This window comes from Dipodomys spectabilis, unplaced genomic scaffold, assembly GCF_019054845.1.
Source record: "Dipodomys spectabilis isolate Male_0828 unplaced genomic scaffold, ASM1905484v1 ptg000009l, whole genome shotgun sequence".
Taxonomy (NCBI): domain Eukaryota; kingdom Metazoa; phylum Chordata; class Mammalia; order Rodentia; family Heteromyidae; genus Dipodomys; species Dipodomys spectabilis.
In genome coordinates this window covers 6322858-6341816 of record NW_024870686.1, presented here as the reverse complement: position 1 = coordinate 6341816, position 18959 = coordinate 6322858, and the positions used below count along the sequence as shown (strand labels likewise).

The 18959-nt window shown below is 36.9% G+C and overlaps 1 protein-coding gene across 1 annotated transcript in view; it reads left to right on the top strand.

Annotated features, from left to right (window-relative positions):
- Nucleotides 1-18959, top strand: part of Wrn (WRN RecQ like helicase) — a 133746-nt gene that overhangs the window by 32473 nt on the left and 82314 nt on the right. The window contains exons 7-8 of the mRNA XM_042701966.1: nt 1529-1598; nt 10888-11002. Coding sequence (XP_042557900.1) covers nt 1529-1598; nt 10888-11002 — 185 coding nt within the window. The remainder of the gene's footprint in view (nt 1-1528; nt 1599-10887; nt 11003-18959) is intronic.

Here is an 18959-nt window from a genome sequence, read left to right as displayed (position 1 = left end):
TTGAGTGTAAAATAAATGTGAACTTGACTGAGACACAAAAGGCTCAGAGTCGGCATGCATACATGGCATATAAGCAATTTAATATAAACCTGTCTATTGAAACTGGCTTTATTCCTTATATTTATATTTAAAATGTGATGAAAATTTAGAAAATTGCTTCCAAGCTTAGTTGGCTTCTGTTTTTACATATGTTTCATATTTATATGAAAAATGTGCTTTTAATGTACTTTTATTTTTTTTTGGTTCCGGTCGTGGGGCCTGAACTCTGGGCCTGGGCGCTGTCCCTCAGCTCTTCAGCTCAAGGCTAGCATTCTACCACTTGAGCCATAGCCCCGCTTTCCGGCTTTTTTCTTTTTGCTTATGTGGTGCTGAGGAATCGAACCCAGGCCCTCATGCATGCAAGGCAAGTGCTCTGCCACTGAGCCACCTTCCCAGCCCCTTTTAATGTACTTTTAAATTTAATTTTGTAATTTTTAGCTTAGTCTGACCTTAAACTTAGCTTTCGGAGCGCTGGGAATACATGCATGTGCTATCACACCAGGCTTGGGCTTATCTTTTTAAATAGCATTTTGTATATGTGTATGACTAAATTTAAGAAATATATTTTATTCCACAGTGCATTTCTTTTCTGCTAATTCATACGCGTGTGTCTGTGTGTGCGCATGTGCGTGTGTGCGTGTGTTTGTGTGTGCGCGCGTGCGCACGTGCGTGCATGTGCTGCTCTCAGAACTTGAACTCGGCCTGGCTATTGTCCCAGAGCTTTTTTTTCCTCAAGGCTAATACTCTACTACTTGAGCCACAACTCTACTTCTGTTTTTTCTGGTGGTTAATTTAATAAGACTATCAAGGATTTTCCTGCCCAGACTGGCTTTGAACTGAGAGCTTCAGATCTCAGCCTTCTGAGTAGCAGCAGGATTACAGGCATGGTACTTTGCCATACTTTTATTTCTTGAGTATCTTGTCATTTCCAATTTTACATCATGTTTTGGAGTAGATACTCCTATGCTTTGTGCCAGGAAGAAGTTTATTTTTGTCAGGGAAAGAGAGTGATAGTTTTCCTTTTTTGAAAAAAAATATAGTACTGTTTTAGACTAGCACAGCTTTATAGCATCTGTGTTCGTGAGGGTTCAGTGTAATGTGATAACTCCTGTTCACAATACTTAATTAAAATGACTATTCAGACACTAGCTGACATTCTCAATGCATTTAATGAAATGTCGGAAGTTAATATCTGTAAGTAAATATTTCTCTCACTAGATTTTATTTTGGTAAAATTCCATTTAAAAGCTATTTGGTTTGGATACTTGATTTTAATATTATGCTAATAGATAAAAACTTCAACTTTTAATTCTCACAACTGGAATGGTGATTAAATGAAGACATGGTCTTTGTGTAACATAATAGTTTGAACTCAATTGTTTGGGTGCTTTGTGGATTATTCTTTTTACATTCCTCTAGAAGTGGGATGTATAGTTTTTATTTTAGTTATTCTACTATATTCTTTGTTTCTATGTTTATTTTTTTTTAGGCTGGACTCATCATTTATAAAAAATTAGAAATCCTGGGTGGTGCCATGCAAACATTTGCTAGAAATAAAGGTATGTTATGATCTAAAAATAATAGACAAAATGTAAATTTGGACTTTTGTGAGGTTTAGCTCCAAAATTAATATTTGCCTACTTATAATATGTATCACTAGGATTTCTTGAATGTTTGAAAAGTGTTGATTTTAAAGTATAATCCATCAGGGTTAACAGTAAAAGCAAAATTTTTTGCTTTTCTTTTGTAACATTGCTATTTTGTAGACTTCTAGAGTTGGGTTTGATATCCTTTAGAGTGAGTTAGCTCAGTTTCTCTCAGGCTTATACGCCTCCCATGATTATACATCTTTGTATTAAATATTTAAAATGCTATATATGTAATATGTTGAAATGTATAACATCCTTTATAGTGTTCTGATTTAAATCACTGAATACTACTTACTGTTTTTCTTTATCAACTTTGATGGGCTTGTCAAATGTCTTGATGAGTTAGTGATTTTGTGAGTCAGTAGAGTGGATGAATATGAACTGGGTGTTTCTTAGACAAGGGGTGGAATCCCAGTTGTGTTACTTGGGGTATATCTATTTTTCTATGTTTGGAAAAATGCATACTAGGTTAAAATTCATATTATAGAATAGTATGCATACTAAATGGGACAGACATTCTTTTTTTCAAACATTTTTAGTGCATCAATGAGTTATATAAGGGGTTATATTTGACATGTCTATATATGCATACTGTATACTTTCATACTTTGGGACAGAATATTCTAAACAGCTAGCTGTGTTAAGATATGGAAAGGGTTGTTAATGCAGGTTGAGCATTACTAATCTCTAATATGAAATGATCTGAAACTTTTGGAGTATACATGTGATGTACCTATTTGTTGATATTGAAGAATGCTTCCTGGAGAAAGTGATTCTTTAAGATCTGAAATAAGAACAGACATTACCTGGCTGAAAAGTAAAGGAAAAGGGTAGTAGTACTAGAAACAGTAGGTGCAGTTTCAGAGGTAAGAGAAATCATGGTATTTATCCATAGGCAATTGAAAGTTGACCTGTACAGTGAGCCATTGCGTACGATGGAGTGAGTGATGTTGTCTGCCTTCAGGAGTTTACTTTTCCTCCTAACAAGTGAAGCTGTTGTAGGTATTAATCACGAGCATGAAATCTATTCTATTTAAAAATAAAGCCAAACAGAGTCTTTAAGCTATAGTGTAGAAAATGGTTTGTAGGAGGTCAAGAATCACTGTGGGAAGATTTTTTGGGAGCCTTTGACAGTCAACCAACTGAGATGTTATGGTAACTTGAATCAGTTATTTTATTGAACATGGAGAGACGTGAATAGCTTCAAAATACACTTAATACTGGCTGGGAGTGTTGCTTAGTGGTGCTTGCCTAGCATGCATGAAGCCCTGGGTTCCATTCTTCAGTATCACATAAATAGGAAAGGCTGGAAGTAATGTTGTGGCTCAAGTGGTAAGAGTGCTAGCCTTGAGCTGAAGAAGCCCAGGGACAGTGCCTAGACCCTGAGTTCAAGCACCAGGATAGGCAAACAAAACAGAAAGCAAAAGAACCCACTTAGTACCATTGTACAGCTAACAGAATTTGAGGTAACAATGCATCAAGATAATTCCTGTATTGTTCCCAACAGAATGAAAAGCACTGATGAGAAAGAACAAGTGTTTGAGTAGTAGGGCACATACAGCCAAGCTTTGGTATGGTTAAGGAGAGAAATTTCTAAGATAGCAAGTGAGGTGCCTCTAGGCACTTAAGTATATAAGCTGTGTCTAAGAGGAGTTTATGAGAGAAAGAATTAGGACAAAAGAATCCTGAGTAATTTAGTGTCTTATGTTCGTTTGGAGGAGGGGCTTTACCAAAGGAGTTGTCATAGACCTAGAAGGAAACTAGGAAGTGTAGCATATACAACGTTAATAAAGAGCATGTATGAAGTAGGAGGAGGGTATTACCTCATTTGTAATCTTTTACTATAGTAGCTTTAGTGTACTAGTGACAAAACAAATGTTTCAAAGGGAGAGTGGGGTTCTCAGGAATGTGCTATTAAAACAAAAAAGGTCCAGGACCTTTGGTGACATGAAGACATTATAGCTATAGCAAGAGTAGAATAGCAGAATGATGTGGGTAGAAATCAGATTAAGTTTAAAAATAATAAAGAGAAGTTGGCTTTTAAGGGATGTTATCTTAAGAGTTTATAAACCTTTTTTTTAAGCTTGTCTTGGAGAGGGAATATTCTTTAACCCATTTAATACCTATTTGTTTAGTATTATGTCTCAGAACTTGTTACAGCATGCTGAAGAAAATTTGCTGAACAAAACAGCCCTAGCAGTTTTACTTCATTTAAATAACTATGAGCAAGCTGTATGAATATCTGAAGGGTTTAGAGGAAGGCCTCTTAGGAGATGGCTTGGAGATTGCTTGCTTTGCTTAAGGGACTGTGAGTGTAATGGACAAGGAAGGAACAGGGGTAGGATTGGTGGAAAGCAAAGCTTAGGAAAAAAAACAACTTGGGTTGCATCGCTTATGGCATTGTATACCATGAAACTGACTTTGTATTGTATTTAAAAACTTTAAACAGTTACCTTTAGTTGTACAAAAATTTCAATTCAACATGTCAGTTTATGAGTACAGTGGATCTTTATGTTACACTTTCTGTCCTTCTGCTTCTCTTCCCACCTATCCTCTCTAGTTACCTGTTTCCATTTTCATATATGTACTTCAATATTGTGAACAGTCTTAATGTTCATATTTTATTAATGAAAATAAATATGATGATGGGTGATGGGAAGTCCTTAGAGCGTGTGGAGTAGAAGAACAATATGATTAAAATTTTATATGAGGATTTTTCTGGCTGTTGGAAGATAGAAAGGGTTTGGCAGGAATTAGCAGATTGTTTAGGCAAGAGATGATAATTGTTTGGATTAGGTTTGTTGGAAGAGGTGGTTCAGGAATTTATCTACTTGTGAAAGATTTGCAGATGAATTCACTGTTAAAGAGAAATATACACTGATAGAATAAGATACTGTGATTAAATTAGCTGCTGAACTGAAAATCAGAGATAGTTGATGACTATAAGATATATCAAGGTCTGGTAAAGAAAATATAGGTTTGTTTGTTTGTTTGTTTTTTTGGGTCCGGTCGTGGGGCCTGAACTCTGGGCCTGGACGCTGTCCCTCAGCTCTTCAGCTCAGGGCTAGCACTCTACCACTTGAGCCACAGCGCCACTTCCGGCTTTTTTCTTTTTGCTTATGTGGCGCTGAGGAATCGAACCCAGGGCCTCAGGCATGCAAGGCAAGCTCTCTACCACTGAGCCACCTTCCCAGCCCCTGAAAATATAGGTTTAAGTGTTGGTCATGCCAGATTTAAAATGTTTTCTGTTAGCTAAGAATGTGTCTTAGTTTAAAGGTAATTCTGGAATTAAAAGGACATGTGGAAGTTGGAAATCTAACTTTGGGAATCATATTGTATACAGATAATATTTTAAACATTGAAGCTACATGAAATGAAATTGGCAGCGAATGAAATAAAGAAGTATGACATCAAGGGCACACTAAGATTTAGAGGTTAGGAGGTTAGAGAGCAGCAAAGAAGACTAAGTGGAGATATTGCTGTTCACACAGCAAGACCTGAAAACACAGTATCTGGTAAGCAGAAAGTGGACTATACCATGTGCTACGGACAAAGTTTATTTTGAAATATCACATGTTTATATACAGCCTACAGGCATAAAAAGTAAATCTTCATTCTGGGGACAGAAAGTTAAACAGTTTTATGGGAATACAGATAGTGAGAGTTAATTTTTAATAAGCAGGAAGAGTTAATAATCCTTGTCAACAAATATGAAGTAGCTCCAGTGATCAAGGTTGCAAAGAATAAGCGTAGTGCTGGTGGCCTTCCTTAGACACACAAAGGGAGTTTCAAGACATTGTTCTATGGGATTAATTGGAAGAGCCCGGATGGCACTTCCCTCAAAACCTTCATCTGAGACTTGTAGCTGGGCATTGGACTTTTGCCCTAACTTGGAAGGAGTTCCCCCCTCCCCTTTCCAGAGGGAATGCATACAAGCATATTGCACCCTCATGCATGCAAGACCTCAGATAGGGTCATGCAAGTCAGTGCCTCCGACATGGGGGCGCTAGTGAAGGAAGAAAGTCAGAAATGCAGTACACATAGAAGCCAGGTGAAGGTTCGGACATTGTGGCAAATGCCTATAATCCCAGCTGCTTGTAGAGTGGAAATGGTAAGGATTCTGATAGGGCCAGGTGCTGGTGGCTCACACCTGTAATACTAGCTACTCAGGAGGCTGAGATCTGAGGATTGCAGTTCCATATCTGCCTAGGCAGGAAGGTCTGTGTGACTCATATCTAATTAACCTCCAGAAAACTGGAACTGGTGCTGTGGCTGAAAGTGGTAGAGTGTTAGCCTTGAGTAAAAAGAGTTCAGTGACAGTCCCCAGGCCCTGAGTTCAAGCCCCCACAACTGACCAAAAAAAAAAAAGCAAGACACTATCTCAACAGACAAGCTAGGTATGATGACCCAACTACATGGGGAGATGTAGGTTGTAAGATTTCCATTTGAGGCTCCCCAGGGGAAAATCAAGAGTTTTTATCTGAAAAACAACTAAAAGCAAAAGAGCTGTTGGTGTAGGTCTAGTGGATACGGCCCTGAATTCAAACCCAGTATTGCCACATAAAACAAAACAAAACTGCAAACCCAAAGAATAAAACACGGTAGAAGAAAAAAATGAAGTAGAGGACAATCTCAGAAATTGTAAATCTCTGAGTATTTGAGATGTTGATCTATGTTTGGTAATGTGGAGGACAGTAGTACCTTTCTAAAAGACAGCTTTGCTGTTATATTTGTGGAGAGTAGATGGGGTAGGCAAGCAGAAAGGAAATAATAAAAGAAGCCAAGGAATAGGTGCAGTTCTACATCTGGGTACATTTTACCAAACATAATTGCTTCCCAAAAAGTTCAGAGGCTGCTGTTTGGAGCAACACTTAATGATCTTTAGTTGGTTCTTTGTCCCAAAGCTAAAGGTTTCATCTACATGTGTTTCCATCTACATCTCATTATACTTGTATTTTAATGCATGTTTTTCCTCTACCTTATTATATAAAGCCACTCCCTGTCCTCTAGTTTATGGCAGGAACCAGCTGTCTTTTTTCTTAGGAAGACCTCATAAAGAAGACCTCATATGTATAAAAAAAAATTGACATATCTAATTTCTCCCTACATAAAAATAAGACTGGTGAGCTAGAGACACTTGACTGCTTGGTTAGGTTGTTGGCTCACATCCTATCTTGACAATGTATTCTCACTTTTCCTTCAATAAATCTTGCTTTTAAAAAAATACTCCTGTACATCTGCCCCTGAATTCTTTCTTTGGCAAGGCCAAGAATCTTCTGGATCACAGATTGTTGGATTGCTCAGATCTGGTGACATCTTTTGTCAACAGTGGCAAGAACCACTTGAGGAGTTGCCAGATTCTACCAAGGTGATTGCCTCCCCCAAGGACCTGGTAGGCCAATTTCCAATTTCCTGCTACTCTTTCCCTCTGCCCAATCATTTTCTTCTGAGATTGAAATCAAAGTGATGCACACTGCAGGCACACAGGTCAAACAAATATCACCAGGATGTTCACTGCTTAAAGACATTATGACAGGATAAATGGAGCACAGAGTTAGCCCTCCTTGTAAATCTCCATGCAACAGTGTAAGGGCATTAAATGTCATCAACATCTAATCCTTTGAGCTTATACCTGTTAAGATTTTGTCAGTTCTAATTGTTTCTTAGTTCTTAAAGTTTTTTTTACCCTGTCTTGTCGTACTGTATCTTAACTATTTTGCTACTCTTTTCCATGATGATAGAGGAAACCTTATTTTTGCTGTGGAGTGGTCAGATATTTCACTGCAGGACAGTAGTTGATTTATGCATGTCCCAATCATTTTGTTTGCTGTTAGAAAAATCAGGACATAGTAACATACTCTTAGGGAATTATCTGTATCACTTGATCTCTTGCTATCATGTACAAAAATGTGGGAGTTGGATTAACTAAAATTCTGAAAGATCCAAGCCTACTAAGATACCAGAAGCGGAGCTGTTAATGGTCAGATTCTTTCTCTAGTGATGCTACTTGTTTTCAGGTGTCACAGGTGAGCTTCCAGTGAGGATTGTGGGGCCATATGAGATTATGGGTCAGGAAGCATGCTAAATTCTACCCTGTGCTTTCTAGGTTAATAATTGGCTCTGGAAGACTTGAGAAACTTTTGCAGCTTAGCCATTGCCAGGTTTGGGTATAGCCTCTGGGATGCTAGAGCATCCATCTCTGGGGTTTTTTTCTCCTACTAAAACAAAGGTAAGGCAGAAAGAGGGCCTCATGACACTTCTTCCATTGCCTTCGAAGTTTCATCCACGAGGAATCAGTAAATGCTCTATTATCTTCCTTTTTTTTCTTTCTGTCTTTTACAGACCATAGGAGGTTCCAAATCAATTCTGACTCCCTTCTGGGATGCATTCTCAAACACTAAAAGCATCTTTCTTCACACTCCCTTAAAAGAAACATCTTAATCCATTTTTTATTTTTTATTGTGAAAATACTCTACAGAGGGGTTACAATTACATGGGCAAGATAATGAGTACATTTCTTATAAAGCATTGTTGCCTCCTCCTTTGTTTCCCCTTCCCATCCCTTCCCATTCCTGCCAATCCCTTCCAATCCCCTCCCTCCCCCCAGCAAAGTTGAAAAGTTCGTTTTTTGACATAATATCTTGTACATCTCATTGTTGCAATGGGTCCACCTGTATCCCTATTTAAACAATTTGTTTTTTCCCTTCCCCTCTACAAAGTGTACCAACATCAAATACAGTGAAAACAGGGGTTATATCATGGGGGAGGGACATATAAAGCAACAAGAAATCATCCTATGAAAGTGTTAGAAACAATTGCAAGAAAGAAAAAAACATTTGAATCATTATCTTGGGGTTCATTTCACCTAACATCAACTTATCTGACAGTTTCTGCTTGTCTCAGACATAAACTAGTAATTGCAAATAAGGGAAACCATGGGGCCTATGTTTCTTTGGACCTGGCTTACTTCATTTAATATAATTTTTTCCAAGTCTTTCCATTTCCTAACAAATGGGGCAATGTCATTCTTTCTGATGTAGGCATAGAATTCTATTGTGTATATATACCACATTTTCTTGATCCATTCATCTACTGAGGGACATCTGGGTTGGTTCCATATCTTAGCTATGGTAAATAATGCTGCAATAAACATAGGTGTGCTGGTAGCCTTAGTATGATCTTGTTTGTGATCATTTGGGTAAATGTTCAAAATGGGATTGCTGGGTCATAGGGAAGCTCTATGTGGAGTCTTCTGAGGAATCTCCATACTACTTTCCAAAGTGGTTGAACAAGTTTACACTCCCACCAACAATGCAGTAGGGTTCCCTTCTGGCCACATCCCCCTCCAGCATCTGTTGTTATTAGAGTTCTTGATTATAGCCATTCTAACAGGGGTAAGGTGGCATCTCAATGTTGTTTTGATTTGCATTTCTTTTATGGCTAGGGAGGTGAGCATTTTCTTCATGTGTCTATTGGCCATACTTCTTTCCTCTTCAGAGAAGTTTCTCTCTTAAGTCTTTAGCCCACTTATTTATTGGGTAGTTGTTTCTTTGAGGATTTGGCATAGATCAGTGCTGTAAAATTTCTAGGTACATTTTTCCAGACATCTTGATTGACATGCAGTTGTTGGCTGGCCCACCTTTTTTTTTTTTTAAATTGCAGTTAAGGGTCTCCAGCTGATATTTCTCCCAGTCTTAGAGAATAAAGATTACCTAGATGCCTTATCTCCATTTCATTGAAGTTGCAGTTTGATACATGTATTTCCCTCCAAATTACCAGCCTTGTCCTGAGGACATTGTTAGGTAAAACTACTCCCATTCTTCCAAATTCTGGAAAGCCCTCCTGGTTCTTAGGAAGAAATAATTATGTACATAAAATAACATTTCTGTTTTCCCCATTCTGAGAGCTAGATATGCTTGGCATCTTTATCTGGTGGTCTTTATTCATACTGTCTTGAGAGTGTACTTTGTTTTTTGCTTCAATAAACCTTGATTTGTTAAAACACTTCTGTGTACCTGTGAATTCTTTTGTTTTTCTTTTCTGATAATGCTGAGAACCTGCTGTGCCCTGATGACAGGTGATAACCATAGTTGGTTTAGAAGGAAATCAAGGCAGTATGTATGGGCAACTCTCTAATTTTACTGTAATTGCAGATGGAAATACAGTTTAGCAGATTGGAAGATAGGGAGATGAGTTAGTTCTTTTTATAATATCTTCTGAGTGAATTAGCAGTGAAGCTCTTGTTTCACAGTTTTTAGAGGCTCAAACAGAAAACTAAAGGTATGACAAGGTTGTATTATGGGTAAGTATGATCTATAAAATTAATAGTTCTAAGGAGTCATTTGAGATTTTTGTTATTTAAAGTTAGGGTATAGAATCCTTACAGTTAAAATTTCGAAATGGTTTTAACACTTACAATGTTAGTAGTATGATTATGGGGAATGAATGACTTAGGTGAGGAAAAGATGGTTTGAAATGGGAGAGGACAAGAAACACAGAGGGCACAGTTGGTTTTAGCATTTTGAAATTACTAGGGAGAAAAACTGGAATTGCAATGGAGGGGTAGATAATAAACTGGGCTCTAAAGTCATCAGTATGTTTAGATAATTTTGAGATAACTAGGAAACAGGAAGAAGAAAACACTATATGATCTTGGGTTACATGCGTCATTGGAGCTGGTCATTTTGAACAAGAAAAATGATGAAGAAATTTAAAGGTTTGGGGAAGGAAAGCAGATTTTTGTGCTGTTGATATAACGTGTCAGTTGAAATAAAATTGAGAATTTAGAATATAGCCTTATTAGGAAGACTTACATTTTGTTTTTCATTTTGTGAGGGCAATGAGGAGTAACTTTGGTAAGGTTGTATTTACCAAAACAGTTTAAATAACAGCTTTTATTTGTATTGGCTCATCAGGTAGTAGGGGGTAAAAGGGGTTAGATTTTCATTTCTGCATTGCCTTGATCAATTACAACTAGGTTTTAGTATATATGAATGTAGACCCATTTAGGATTTTTTAAATAAAATTTAAGAAGAAAAAGTGGTTGATGTGATGGGGAATTAAATAAAGAAGACTTAAACAATTCATTTAAGGAAAGAAAATGAAAACCTGAGCTATAATAGTGTTCAGTGAGATGGCTGAAAAAAAAAATCTCTTTTGTAAATTGAAAATTAATACTGATTTTCCCACTCCCCTCCAGAGGAGAAAATTCTACCTCTTGAAATGAAGAAACAGTTGACTTCAATCTCTGAAGAAGTGATGGATCTGGCTAATCATTTTCCTGACACTTGCAGAAAATTAGAAAATCCAGAGAGGTTAAATATTATGTTTTTTTTCTTTTTCTTTTTGTTAAATAATTCTATTATTCTCATTCTTGTATATGAAGAGTTGACGTTCCTCAGTGTAGACTCTTATAAACTTGCTTTAATAATTATACACACAACAGGTGAATAAGCTTGAGAAATACCTCTCATATTTCATATGATATTTCAAATACCTCTCATAAAATTTCATATCCAAATTCTAAGTCTTATTGTTTTTTGCTCTATTTTGTACTTTTTTTGTTGTTGTTGTTTTGTTTTGGTGGGATGGTGCTAGGGATTGAATTGGGGCCTTGGCTTACCCTTTGAGCCATGCCCTAGTTCGTTGCTTTTAATTTGTTTTCCAGGTGGAGTATTGTGCTTTTGGCCAGGTTTCTATGGTTATAAATGTAGGTTACCATGTCCAGTTAAATTATATATATATGTATATTTTATTTTATTTATTTTTTCGGGTCGTGGGGCTTGAACTCTGGGCCTGGGCACTGTCCCTCAGCTCTTCAGCTCAAGGCTAGTGCTCTACCACTTGAGCTACAGTGCCACTTCTTGTTTTTTTCTGTTTATATAGTGCTGAGGAATCGAACTGAGGGCCTTATGCATGCAAGACAAGCGCTCTAACACTGATCCACCTTCCTAGCCATATATGTATATTTTAAATTATATCCTATTGTCTTTTAAGTAGTTGTACAAAGCAGTTAGCATTCAACAAATTAGTTCATGAATACAGTTCATCTTGATTGATATCACCCCTTTGATCATTCTCCCTGATCCCTCCAACCCAATCCCTCCCCCTCAATTTTCTTAATTTCATAGGGTACACAAGTGATATTTTGAAAACACATGTTGTAATTTTTATCAAAGCAAAATAGTGTACATTTATGAAAATATTTTCGGCTGGGCCCTGATGGCTCATGCCTGTAATCCTAGCTACTCAGGAGGCTGAGATCTGAGAATTTTCATTCAAAGCCATTGAAGGCAGGATAGTCCCTGAGACCCTTATTTAACCACCAAACAAGCCAGAAGTGGAGCTATGGCTTAGGTGTAGAGTACTATCTTTGAGTACAAAGAGCTTAGAGATAGCACCTAGGCTTTGAGATCAAGCCCCAGGATTGGCACACATGCACAATAAAGAAAATAAGAAGTAGAGTTGTTTTTTGTTTATGGTGTATTTCATTTACTTACATTTGTATTTTGATCAGTTACAATTTACAAATGAAGACAGTCTTCATGTTTAGTATTTTTTTTTTTTTTTTTTTTGCTATCGTAAGACTCTTAGCTGATTAATAACCCATCTACTACAATAGAACAAATGGTACTCATACCTAAAGACTTTTAAAAACCAAAAGCACTAGATAACACACTTAAGACTTTTCTAGCGACAGCACTGGGATGTTTTGATCAAATATTCTATATAAATATGTAGACCTTCAACCAAAGGTGCTGTGTATGTAGTTTACTTACTTTGGAACTAGACCTTGCTATGATTTATTCCTGAATGACTCCTTTGTTAAAATCTCTTAAAATATTATTGCAGAACTGCAAGTAGTTATATAATTTTGTAGAAATGTGAGGCAGTTAATTGGAATTTTGACTCTGAGAAAGTACAGTATTAATCTTTCTTTTTTGGATAAGATTTGTGATAGGTTTTGAAGGATAAACTTAACTATGTGGCCAGGCACTGGTGGCTAGCTATTCAGGAGACTTGAGATCTGAAGCCAATATATCTGATACAGCAAAAGGCTGGAAATAGTCGTATGGCTCAAGTGGTGAAGTTCTAGCCTTGAGTGAAAAGCTACACAAGAACTTGAAGCCTTGAGTTCAAGTGTATTTTTTTCATTGTGGTATAGAAAAAATGTGATAGAGAGCTTGAATGATGGAGCAAGTGTTGAGGCCTTGAGGTTAATCCTTAGTACCATAGAAAAAGAAAAAAGAATGTGGAGTAGAAATTCAGCTTTTTTAGAAATTTTCTCCCTAGCAGTTTAATGTTTAATAATGTCTAAAAGATGTTGACTTTAAATTATGGAAGGTACAGTAAACTCACTTCTCACTTGATTTTACATGATTTCACATATATTTCCACATTTTGTAAATATACTTACTTCGTGTCAATTAACTATTTTATAGTTTGGTTTATAATATCAACTAAGTGTTTTCTTAAAACTTAGGAATGGGAAATAATGACAAGAAGCCAAAGTTGTGTGTGTGTACATGTGTATGTACGTGTAACATACACATGCCATTGTTCTGAGCGCTTGAACTCAGGACCTCTTATTTTTGCTTTACTTCCCTTGTCACAACTGGTACTCCACCACTTGAGGCACACTTCTACTTTTGGCTTTTGGCTGCTTAATTGGACATAATGGTCTCTGGGGTGACTTTAAATACCAATCCTAAGATCTCAATCTCCTCAGGTGCTAGAATTAGAGGCCACCAGTGCCTAGCTCTTACTTTCTGTATTTTGTACTGGTGTACATACAGTAAAACCTGATTTATTTAGATTATAACTCAGAAGTAGGAGGGAACAAAAATGACCACAAGTATCCAATTACCTAAAGTAAGCATGCATTATTTTTTATGCTCACTTTCCATATTTCCATTTTGCATAAAGAGACATTCAAAGTAACTTTTCCTTATAGTTTGATAAGCTTGTGGTATGAATAAAAATGACATGATTATGCACCTGATTACAGCTGGAAGATATAATATCCTGTTTACGGAATGGATAAAACTATAAAAGCTAGTACAAAGGACTTTTTTGTTTTCTTTTTTAGAAGGAAACATTTTATTCCTCAGTGAACACAAAGTATTGCTATTACTTAGTATTCATCATTGATCTGATTTTTTATTTTATTGTTTTCATGTACTTGACATTCTGTCGACTGTTGATGCAATATATATGTATTATAACTACCCTAATAAGAAAAGAAAAGTACATAATGTCTTAGAAGACAGGACAGCCTTTAGCATTTGTTAAACAGTGATCTTAAATTAAACATATGCTACTCTGATGTTTATCTGTTAAAGCATTCTCTGGTTATTTAGCAATTAAAAGGTATCACATTATTTACATACAGTTCTTACATATGAAGTGTTTTGTATAAATATTTTTTTGTAAGATTTATAGTACTAGCACACTAGATGTGGAAAGATGAGATTAGAAGGATTACAAATCTGAAGCTATTTTGGACGACATAATGAGACATTTATATCAAAGGTAAAAGATCTATAAAGCTTTAGGATACTAAAATTGTGTGGTTTTAGTTGGGGAATTTAATTTTCTTCTTGATTTTGTGCTAATGGTTAATACAGACTTTGCTAACTTAAGCTTGAGCTCAACTTTGGGTGCTATTTGGTGCAAAAGTTAGTGCTGAAGAAGCTCAGCACTTTATACTTTATTCTTTGAAAGAAGTTATATTGAATTGTTAATACAAAACTTTTATAAAGTATTGATTTTAAACACTGAAAAATTAGAAGACCTAAGGAAAAACAGTAATTATATAGTAAAACATGTTTCTCTGCTCCAGATACTTTTGTTATTGTGTAATTCCTGTATTATCATGTATTTCTGCTTTTAGGAAGTACCTAAAAAACTGATTTAGTGAAATACCAAGTAATAAACAGATGATGTGCCTCATTTTATCCAAACAATGGTTTTCCATTTCAATTAATAAGTTTTGGTGTTAATATATCCATTTAAGGTTTCTTAGTGAAAATTGTTATATACATTAGCAACTACCATTGTGTTAAATTTAGTTCAGATCTGTGTTTATAAATCTTATCCATGTTTTTTACTCATATTTATCTAATAAATAGGAAGCTTTCTTTTTTGTTTCAAAAAATGTGAGTTCACAGGAAGCTATCAAAAGTCTTCCAACAAAAAAAAGCCCAGGACCAGATGGATTCACAGCAGAATTCTATAAGACCTTTAAAGAAGAACTAATACCCATACTCCTCAAGCTCTTCAGAGAAACAGAGAAGGAGGGAGCTATCCCAAACTCATTCTACGAAGCCAATATCACACTCATCCCCAAACCAGGCAAAGACCCAACCAAAAAGGAGAATTACAGGCCAATCTCCTTGATGAACACAGATGCAAAGATCCTTAACAAGATTCTAGCTAACAGAATCCAGAAACACATTAAAAAAATAATACACTATGATCAGGTAGGCTTCATCCCAGAGACACAGGGATGGTTTAACATACGTAAGTCAATAAATGTAATCCAGCATATCAACAGAGCAAAGGTCAAGAATCACATGATTATCGCCACAGATGCAGAAAAGGCCTTTGATAAAATTCAACATTCATTCATGCTAAAAGCTCTGGAGAAAATAGGAATAGAAGGAACATTTCTAAAAACAATAAAAGCCATTTATGACAGACCAATAGCCAATATTATACTTAATGGGGAAAAGCTACAACCAATCCTCCTAAAAACAGGAACAAGGCAAGGATGTCCACTGTCTCCACTCCTCTTCAACATAGTCCTAGAACCCTTAGCCAGGGCAATAAGGCAAGAAAAAGACATTAAAGGGATCCGCATAGGGAAAGAAGAAGTGAAACTATCCCTTTTTGCAGATGACATGATACTATACCTCCACGATCCCAAAAACTCCATCCCCAAACTTTTAGAAATCATAAGTCACTTCGGCAAAATAGCAGGATACAAAATAAACCCACAAAAATCAGTTGCCTTCCTATACACTGATAACGCACAGGAAGAGAGGGAAATAAAGGGAGCAACCCCATTCACAATAACCTCCCAAAAAATAAAATATTTAGGAATTAACCTAACCAAAGATGTAAAAGAACTATTTAATGAGAACTATAAAAAGTTAAAGAAAGAAAGACACTAGGAAATGGAAAGACCTCCCATGCTCCTGGATAGGCCGACTTAATATAGTAAAGATGGTGATACTTCCAAAACTAATATACAAATTCAATGCAATTCCTATTAAAATCCCAATGACGTACATCACTGAAATACAGAAAACAGTCCAAAAATTTATATGGAACAACAAAAGACCTAGAATAGCCAAAACAATTCTAGGGGATAAAGACAATATGGAAGGGCTATCCATGCCGAACTTCAAACTCTACTACAGAGCTATAATCACAAAGACAGCATGGTACTGGCACAAAAACAGACCCGAAGACCAATGGAACAGAATAGAAGATCCAGATATAAATCCACAGGCCTACAGCCAGCTGATATTCGACAAAGGAGCCAAAGACATACAATGGAAGAAACACAGCCTCTTCAACCGCTGGTGCTGGGAAAACTGGGCAGCCACATGCAGAAAACTAAAAGTGGACCCCAGCCTATCACCATGCACCAACATCAACTCAAAATGGATTAAAGACCTTAACATTAAACCTGAATCTCTGAAACTACTGCAGGATAGAGTAGGAGAGACACTTGAACTAATAGGCACAGGAAGGAACTTCCTGAACAGAGTCCCAGGGTAACAACAAGTTGGAGAGAGACTCGACAAATGGGACTACCTTACAATAAAAAGTTTCTGCACAGCTAAATCTATCGCAACTAAGCTAGAAAGACAACCAACTAATTGGGAAAAAATATTTACCAGCAATATATCAGACAAGGGGTTAACATCCTGTATATACAGGGAACTCAAGAAACTAATCCCTCCCAAACCTAACAAACCAATTACTAAATGGGCAAGGGAACTAAAGAGGGACTTCTCAAATGAAGAAATAAAAATGGCAAAGAAACACATGAGGAAATGTTCATCATCCCTGGTGGTGAAGGAAATGCAAATAAAGACAACCCTGAGATACCACCTTACCCCAGTCAGAATGTCCCACATCCACAAATCAGCCAACAACAAATGCTGGAGGGGATGTGGAGAAAGAGGAACCCTATTACACTGCTGGTGGGAATGTACACTTATACAACCACTTTGGAAAGCAGTCTGGAGGGTCCTTAGAAAGCTAAAGATTGACCTCCCTTACGACCCAGTCATACCACTTCTAGGCATCTACCCTGAACAACAGGAACCAATATACAAGGACACGTGCACCTCCATGTTTATTGTAGCACTGTTCGCAATAGCTAGGATATGGAAACAACCTAGGTGCCCCACCACAGGTGAATGGATCCAAAAATTGTGGTATCTATACACAATGGAATATTATGCAGCCATTAGAAATGACAAAATAATGGCATTTGCAGGGAAATGGATGGAGCTAGAAGGAATCATGTTGAGCGAGGTAAGCCAAGAATGAAGAGACAAACGGTACATGGTCTCCCTGATAAGTGGATGCTAAATCCAAAAGGTTAGGTGATACGACAAAACTAACAGGACTTAAGAAACAAAGAACTCCCGCTCATCTGGTTGAACCACTACTAAATATCCCCATGCTGCTGATCACAAATATGGTATATAACATGTGAACACTGTTATATATTACAGACTGTGGTAGATAATTTGCTCCAGGGAAGTTAGAATGAACTTGTGACTTTGAAATTATGTAATCATTTAATCACAATCAAAAAAAAAAAAAAGAACCTCGGGGAAGGGAGGGAGGGAGTGGATGGTAGGAGGAAAACAATGGAGGGGGTAACAATGTTCAAGAGGAAGTGTACTCATTACCTCACTCATGTAACTGTAACCCTCTGTATAGTAGCTTTACAATAAAAAAAAAAAAAAAAAAAAAAGGGAGCCGAGGTTTGTGGAGGAGTCCCATACAGAAGATGGGTGGGGCGAGGGCCAAGAGCATATTCAGAACCAGCGGCTTTTGCAGTCACGCAGCTAGGAAGCGCTACCTTTTCTGGCTCCCTGGGATGTCTCCCTGCCTAGGAGAGCCTCTAGTAAATGACAAGCACTGAGTACACTTTTGTGAGAGATGGGAACAAAAGCAAGATGCATCAGCCTCGCTTTCCAGGCCATATTTATTTATTTATTTATTTTTTAAATTTTATTTTATTTTATTTGAGAGCATCCTGTACAGAGGGGTTACAATTACATGGGCAGGATAATGCATACATTTCTTACCAAGCATTGCAGTCCAGGCCATATTTAAAGGCAAGAAATCAAAATAAACAAACACCAACCCCTAAAAAAAAAAAAAATGTGAGTTCAGATTTTGAGATCTTGAAGATGCAAAATAGTATTAAAAATAGCATTAGTACTCTTCTTTAAAAATTTTATTTTATTGTAAAGATGCTGTACAGAGGGGTTACAGTTACAGTGTAAGGTAATGAGTACATTTCTTGTAGAGCATTGTTACCTCTCCTTTGTTGTTCTTCCATTATCCCTTCCCTCCCCGCCTACCTTACACCCTCCCCCCCAAAGTTGTAAAGTTATTTCCAGTATAGAGTCTTATGGGTATCGTTGCAGTGGGTCATCCTGTGTCCTTGTTTCAGCTTTTTGTTATTCCTCTTTCCCTCTCCAAATTAGAGAAATGTATATACAAGATTCAGGGTACCAAAATCAAAGGGGGATATGCCAATTGCAGAAGAACATGCAAAAGAACAAAAAAAATCACATAGTACATTAAAAAGAATAACAATAGAGAAAGACCTCTTGTGTCTGTATCTTGGGGTTCATTTTGCTTAGTATTATCTTATATGGTCATGTACATAGCTTTTGAGCTTTTCTGCTTATCTGATAAAATTATTCTAAATGTATACTATAATTATTGCAACCATGGGACCTATATCACTTAATATGATTTTTTCCAGGTCTTTGCATTTCCTAATAACCGGGGTAGTATAGCATTAGGACTCTTATGTGTTAAATTTTCAATTGATCAGTGAGTTGAAAAGTTGGATCAGGGCTGGGAAGGTGGCTCAGTGATAGAGTGCTTGCCTCATGCATATGAGGCCCTGGGTTTGATTCCTCAGCACCAAGTAAACAGAAAAAGCTGGAAGTGGCGCTGTGGCTCAAGTGGTAGAGAGCTAGCCTTGAGCTGAAGAGCTAAGGGACA